At 59.9% G+C, this 7,469-nt stretch overlaps 1 protein-coding gene across 4 annotated transcripts in view; it reads right to left on the reverse strand.

The window, feature by feature from the left end:
- Positions 1-7,238, reverse strand: part of SYNGR1 (synaptogyrin 1) — a 29,110-nt gene extending 21,872 nt beyond the window's left edge. Inside the window, exon 1 of one of the 4 annotated variants that reach the window (XM_060166558.1) lies at positions 7,069-7,238. In XM_060166558.1, coding sequence (XP_060022541.1) covers positions 7,069-7,167 — 99 coding nt within the window. In that variant the 5' untranslated portion in view covers positions 7,168-7,238. The remainder of the gene's footprint in view (positions 1-7,068) is intronic. The other 3 variants (XM_060166556.1, XM_060166555.1, XM_060166559.1) reach the window with 3 other exon arrangements.
- Positions 7,239-7,469: the final 231 nt, after the last annotated feature.

The raw sequence follows: 7,469 nt of genomic DNA on the forward strand, positions 1-7,469 counted from the left end.
CGGAGGGAGGGAGGGAAGGAGGGAATCTGAGTCCTCCAGCAGGTGAGAGGGTGCACCTGGTGGACCCTGCGAGGCTGGCCTGGCCACCAGAACAGGAGAGAGCCTGGGGGAGGGGCGGGTGCGAGGAGGCCGAGGGTGGATGCAAGCAGGGCTTTGCCAGGTGAGCGCAGCGACGCAGTGGGGCCAGAGCCGGGAGCAGGTGGGTGAGACCACCAGGGAGCCCAAGCTGGCGAGGGGGGCGGGGAGGAGGGGGTGAGGGCCGGTGTACAGAGGGAGCCCCAGGCCAAGGACCGCGCGCGAGGCAGAGCGCTGGAACGACAGGAGGGGTGGGGAGAGGCGGACACCTGAGTTCTCGCCAGGAACAAGGGCCAGGCCCAGGGTACACCCAGTGAGAGTGGCTGAGGCAGGGAGGACAAGACTGTGGGAGGCTGGAGGCCAAGGAAGTGAGAGGCCAGGCTGTGAGAAGGATCACGGAAGCGGGAGCTACAGTCAGCAGGATGGAAGGCGGGGCGGTGCTGAGGGACAGGGCAAGTGACCTGGGGCTGGCTTGCAATGAGGGGAGTGGCTGGCCCAGTGCTGTGATGAGATTCAAAGCTGGGGGAGAATGGTCTGGAAGCAGCCTCAGGAGCCGGGATGACTGTGTCCCATCTCCAGGCCCGGCAGAGGGAGGGCATGAGGCAAAGAACAGCCCCCACTGAGAAGGCTGCTGGGGAAGCCGGGTCTGGGTGCGGGGGGGAGTCCAGGTTACAGTGCAACTTAAAAAAGGTATCAGGGATGCTCAGAGGGGGGCCCAAGATTTGGGGAAGACCATGTCCTCTTGACCCCTGGACCCTGAGTCATTTGAGGAGCCGGGATGGTTGGGGTTCCCAGGTGATGGCTTTCTGAACAGTCTGGGCCTGACAGCCTGGGACTCTCCCAGCCACCCCTTCCCTGCGGTCCCCCTCCCCCCACACCATCTTCCCAGGCAGAGGTGGGGTGAGCACATCTCCCTCCAGGAAGGGAGGGCTTCCCCAGAATCACAGGGGCACGGGCCACCCTGCCGGCTCCAGCTGACACTGTTCTGCTCCTGCAGTATGGATCTGGGGCCCAGGCTCCCCCTGCAGGCCCCCACAAAGCATCAGGGGTGCAGGAGGCTGGTCCCTGACATCACTTCTTTAAATACTGACCAGTCCCCAAGTTCCCAACCTACAACCCACTAGGAGCAGGAGTAGCATTTGCTGAGGGTAGAAAGGCCGGGAACCACCAGCCCAACCTGGCTGTCCTCCCCGCATCTGATAGATGGGGAAATGGGCCCAGAGAGCACTGGCAGACGCTCACGTCACACCACCTGTCAGGGGCGGAGTGGGCGCAGAACACGGACTCAGGCCTCGGGCCCCAGGCACTTCCTGACGCTCTGCCCTGCCTCTCCTCCCACCGGACAGCTGGTTCTTCCGGTGTCGGTGCCAACTGTGGCTCCGTGCCAGCTCTGCCATCTGCCCTCTCCCTTTCCTCCCTCCTCCCCTTGGTTCTTCCTCCTCTCCGCCCTCCCTCCCCCAGCCTTTGTTCTTTCTCCCCAGGCTCAAGCCTGCCTAACAGCTCTGCACAAGTGGCCGTGTGGGACTCCCCATGTGGCTGGGGACTCCCCAAAGCAGGAAGAAAGGGCCACGTCCTGGAAGTCAGGCATGGGCTGCCATCCCAGTAGCTCCAGTTAACCTCTCTGGGCCTCAGCATCTCACCTAAAGCGGGGGTCATGAAACCCATTGGACAGGGATGTCACGTGCCTAGAGGAATGAACTGGATGGCAGGCCCTTTATACATCCATGTTCACAAACCGAGTCGGCCCTGAACCCAGGCGCTCCAATCCCACGTTCCAGGTGAGGATTTTCCAAGGTCCCTCTCTGGCGGCCCTGGTCTCGATGCCAAACCCAAGACTCCTCAAGTTCCCACACTGCCCCAGGACACGAAGAAATGCCCAAGACGCATGCAGAAACCTACCATCCACGTCTCCTGTTGACCTCCGTGCCCTGACTCTCTCCCAGGCCTGAGAGAGATGGACCAGACAAAGGTCGGTCACAGGCAGGCGAAGAGGACAAGAAGATTCTGAGGCTGTCAGCGATACACACCAAAGGAGCACAGGACATGCCTGCGTGGACCCAGCCCCCTGAGTAAGTGGCAGGGCCTTGCCTGGTGCTGGGATAGGACAGGCTAGACCACACCACACATTTCCTGCTGGGCCTCCTGTCCCCAGAGCCCTCCCCAAGCCACACCTCCACATGGCTCTGCAGGGAACTTCCGAAAACACACCTCTTCTCTGCTTAAAACCCCTCTCTGAGGCTGTCCATGGCCCTCCGATGCAGCCCAGCTTGTGAAACTGGCGCCCAAGGCCGACCCTGGGTTGCCCACCCTGCCTGCCCCCCACACCTCTTTGACTTGCTCTCACTCACACACCCGGGGTCCCCAGGAGCTCAGCAACGTTTCTAAAACCCACTCAGACCTTGTGCCCCCAAGTATTTATTTATACATGTTGTTCCTCCCACCTGGAATGCACCTCCACCCCCACCTTCTTTATTAGGACCAACACAGGGGTCACCTCCCCCTGGAAGCCCTCCACGCCCCCTGGCAGAGGTACCTACTCCCCACTGGATTTCCTTCTCATCGCATCCCAAGCCTTCTGGATGGTGCCTGTCGACTCAATTCTGTTCTCACTGACCTAGAGCATCTCCGGTGGGACACACAGGCTGGCACCGAGCAGGGACTTGGTATTTGTGGAATGAATGAATGAATGCCAGAGCTGGCCAGAGGCTCTGTCTCCACCCTGGACCCATTTCACCCCAGCCCCTGCAGGCTCTAGAATTTCTATGTGGGACAGCTAGAGTGTGGCAATCTGGCTGGGAACGGAGACAAGGGGTCTCATTTCGAAGCTGCTGCGTCTGCAAAGCAAACTCAGCTTTTTTATTTTTATTTTTTGGCTGAGCCTCGCGGCGTCGGGAATTCCCGACCAGGGATTGAATCCGCGCTCCCCGCAGTGCAAGCGCGGACTCTTAACCATTGGACCGCCGGGGAAGTCCCGCAAGCTCGGCTCTTGTACTCAGTGTCTGCTTGGAGTGATTGAGGGGGTCTGATAAAAATGAGGGTATAAAACCGCTCGCTCAAGCCACTCCTTGGTGCCACTGCGACTCAGACAGGGAAGCCACGGGGAGTACACTGAATGTGGACCCAGTGGACTGGATTGAAACTGCGGCTCTGACAATCCTGGGCCCAGGAGCTCTGTCTCTAGTCAGTAGAGAAGTCACCTCCAGCCTGCCCCTGACTTCTGTCATGCGAGGGATGACACCCACCCTCCTTACAACATCCTGAGTGTTACAGCCAAAGCCCTTAAGAGATCAACCCTGAAAATGGCAAAATTTCCAACATTTTATTGTTTTATTTTTGCCAAAACAGAGCATTAATTTAAAAAAAAAAAAGAAAGAAAGAAAAAGAAAACCTCTCATCTACCAGTGCTAATATTCTTTTCCCATAGGTCATTTCAAAACTCTAAAAGGATGTAAATTCCAAATAGAAGGTAGTCCTTTATATGAAATCAGCTAGCTCCCTGCTGAAACTCCACTTCCCCCCACCTGGCTCCAGGTAAAGAAAGGGGTCACTGACAGGCTGCAGGATCGGGGCAGGATTGGGCACCTCTGATCCAGCCCAGCCTCCGCTTTCCGATGGGGAGACAGAGGCAGAGGGGGTGGTCACAGCTGGTGCCAGATCTCCTGGCCCCCGGCCAGCACAGCCCACCTCCCCGCCAACCCAGGTCAGAGGAGGCAGCTCTGAGCTCACCCCGACACTGTCCCAACTTAGCCATCACCTCCTCGCCCAGGGCAGGAAGGGTCCAAGTTGGGATCTGCCAGAGGGCTCACCAGCTCCCTCCCCACCTTAACCCTCAGGGTCCATTCCTCAATTCCCGAAGTAAGTAATCACCCCCCCCCCCGGGCCACGTGTGTGTGTGTGTGGGGGGTGGGGTGGGGGGAGGTGATGTAGGGCACACAGGGGCAGAGAGGAGTTGAGAAAGCCTCAGTCAAGAGATAAGGGGTCCTGCAGGCCTGGGGGCTCAGGTTCCAGGGTAGGTCCAGGTTTGGTGACTCCCTGAAGCTTACATGGTTTGGGGACCCACTTTCAAATAAAAAAATAACAGAAAAAAGATCTTTCTCTTACAAGTTTTACAAAATCGCAAGCCCAAGTGCTCACGCTGTTAGGGCCCTACAGGGCGGCAGAAGGGGTCTTGGGGAGCACAGGAGTCCTGGATAGAGTGACCAACCGTCTCGTCTGTCTGGAACAGGGGGGCTCCCAGGTCATGGGACTATCAGTGCTGAAGCCAGGAAAGTTCTGGCAAACCAGGGCAAGCGGGTGCTGAATGCTCAGGCTCCATTAGCTGGAAGGTGAAGCTTAACGCCAGCCAGACCCTGCCTGCCAGACCCTGTGGTGAGCAAGCAGGGGGAGCTCGAGGGAGGAGGGCAGGTGGCCATGTGCGTCCACCACGTGCCCCCACGTGTTAAAATGTCTCAGCGCATCACGTGTTTTTGAAAAAGACTGGTAGGAGATAGCAGCCCCTCCCTAAGTGGTGGGATCACATGTGCTTCTTTTTCCAATTTTTTTTTTTTGGTGAAATACACACAACATAAAATTTACCATCTTAACCATCTTTAAGTGTACAGTTCGGTGGTATTCAGCACATATATATTGTTGTGCAACCATCACAAGTGATTTATGTTTTCCAACAATCGGCAGGTATTACTTCTATGATCAGATAAAAACCTACATATTTTTTTAAAGTTCATCAGCCTGTATCAGATACCTCTGCTCACGCAAAGGTAGTGAGCAGGGCTGGGAGACTGTTGGGGGCCTCTGGGGGGATTTGGACATTGGATGGAGGTTGACCCAGATGACCCTTATCCTTTCCAAACCTGAAATCCCAGGACTTCAAACTCTTCCTGATCCAGGGGAAGCACTGTGCTTTGGAGACAGGAAGATCTGGGTTCAAATCCTCCATCTGCTACTTACACGCTCAGTAACCTTGGGCCTCTCTGAGCCTCAGTTCCCTCAAGTGTGATACAGACTGTGGGGGGAACTAGCCAGGTAACCGTGAGAACAGCCCTGCATAGTGGGTGCTCAGTGACTTTTTCTCCCTTCTGCTTGGAATGTCCTCCCGGCACCTTGATGTGCACACATGTAAACCCTCCTCATCCTTCCAGGCCCAATTTGACATCGCCTCCTCCAGGAAGCTTCTCTGATTGCTCTCCTGGTTTTGCTGGCCTCTGCCTGAGAGTGCCTGGCTCACTCCCCAGCGGGACTGTAGGCTCCCTGAGCACTAAGGGCTGCGTCTGAGTCACGCCGCCTTCCCTCGGAGCCTAGCCAACTCAATAAAGCTTTGCTAAATGAAGCCTTCACCAGCAGAAGTGACCCAAGCAGACAAAACGCCCACACCCCGTCACAAAGCCAGTGACTTCACGCTTCGGGCCGGCGGAGGGGAGCGGTGCACAGAGCCACCCCACCTCATCAAGCAGGTGTCCCCCAGAGCTCTACCTTTGCCAAGGACCTGCCAGGGTCTCTGGGGAGCTGGAGACAACACACGGATGAATGAACTCAGCACCACAAACCCTCCTGGATGTACCCAGGGTGCCGGGCCATGTGCCAGCACCAGGGACCCAAAGACTAAAGAACAGGGCTTCCCTGCCCTCCAAGAGCTCCCCACCTGGTGGGCACTTGAGAAGAAGGGGTTTAAACGTGGCCACCCTTCCTGCGGCACCAGAGGGCGGTTTTAACGTTTTTAGACAAAGGAAAGGTAGATCCCTTTCCCTCTGGGAGGCCAGAGATAAACACCCCAGCTGTCCCACCCATCACACCCTTATATGGCCCTGAAAATCCAGGAAGTGAGGGAGCTTGAGCACCCCACAGCTGGCTTTAGGCTTAGCCCGGTGGGGTGGCTGACAGGGGCCCTGCCCAGTGTCCCCAATCCAGGCCTTTCTGATCTAGGCCCACAGGAAGGGGCCCCGGGCCTGCAGAGGCAAGACCCTCTAGTGAGGGGGTCTGGGCAATGGCCAGCAACCCTAGGGAGCCCCAGACACCCCTCCCCAGACAGCAGCAGGCCTCCTTTCCCTGGGGTGCTGCCAGGTCATGTGAACCCCTCCCCGTGTGCTGACTCTGTCCCATCCTCCTCTCCCCGACCCCAGGTTTGAACAGGGACCCCCACTCAGCTCTCTGCCCTGAGGGATTCTGCCCTCGCCAGGCTGGAGGTCCAGAACGGGCTTCTCTGCTCTTCCCTGTGGGCAGGGGACCTCTCTCCCGCCCTGCCGGCCCACGGCCCTCCTCAGGCATCCAGGTGTCTGCACGAATTCAGGAAATATCCAAGCCCAAGGAGGTCTCAAGGAGGCTCCTCCCACCTCGCTACAAATCGGGAAACTGAGGCAAGCTAGAGGAGGTGACGCTGCCCACCTCGGAATTTAACTCCTCACTTTCCGTGAACATTTCTAGGGTGGCTTCCAGCCCAAGGTCACGCTGCAGAAAGACGGTTCCCGGGGAGAGAGCCCAGGTATCCGGCTCCCGGCGCGTCGCTCCACACGAGCCCAGCTAAGCCACAAAAACCCGGTTTCCTGCCCTCTCCTCCTTGAACGTCCATGGCAAGAGCGCGTGCACCCCGCGAAACGATCCACGCCCCGATCCACCCCCGAATAAAGGCCACCTGAAACCAGGGTTCCGTCCCCACGGTCGCCGGTCCGCCCAGGCGGCCGCGCGCAACCCGACCCACGAGGCGCCAGGTCGCGGTCTGGAGGTCACCGCGACGGGGGGGCGGGGGGGAGAGTAAGAAGTGGGGACACCGGGAAGCCAGGGGTCGGGGAGCAGGCGCCCCCGCGAGGGCCAGGACCCCCGCCCGGAGCCCGGGAAGGAGGGAGGGGCGGGCGCCAGGACGCCGGCCGGCCGGCTCCCCACCCGCGGCCGCACCCGGGCAGCAGGCCCGGTGGGGTTGGGGTCCGTCCGGGCGCGCCGCCCTCGCCCGCGCCCCCACCCCGCCCCACCCCCTGCTTGGCCGGGCCACCCAGACGTCCTTACCCAGGACACGACGCGCAGGATGGTGTGCGGCTGCCGGACCAGGGTGTAGGGGTCGAAGGCGCCCCCGGCTTTGCCCGCTCCGTACGCACCTCCTTCCATCGTGGCTGCACCCGCGCGGTGCACCCCGCTCGGCGCGCTCCGCCAGCCCGTGCGCGTGCGTGGCGCCCCCGCCCGCTCCCCTGCTCGCGCGACCGGCGAGGCCGAGGGCTCCCGCGAGGGGGCGCCGTAAGCCGAGGGCGCCGGGCAGGCGGGCGCGGCGCCGGCGGGCGGGCCGCGCGCGCCCTCGATCGCGGGGACGCGGGTGCTGCGGAGACGGCGGAGGGCGCGCTCGTCGCTGGCTTGGTGACCTCTTTGCTGAGTAGTGGGGACGAGGAGTGGGGGGGTGCAGTAAATGCAGGACT

This window comes from Lagenorhynchus albirostris, chromosome 11 (assembly GCF_949774975.1).
Source record: "Lagenorhynchus albirostris chromosome 11, mLagAlb1.1, whole genome shotgun sequence".
NCBI lineage: Eukaryota > Metazoa > Chordata > Mammalia > Artiodactyla > Delphinidae > Lagenorhynchus > Lagenorhynchus albirostris.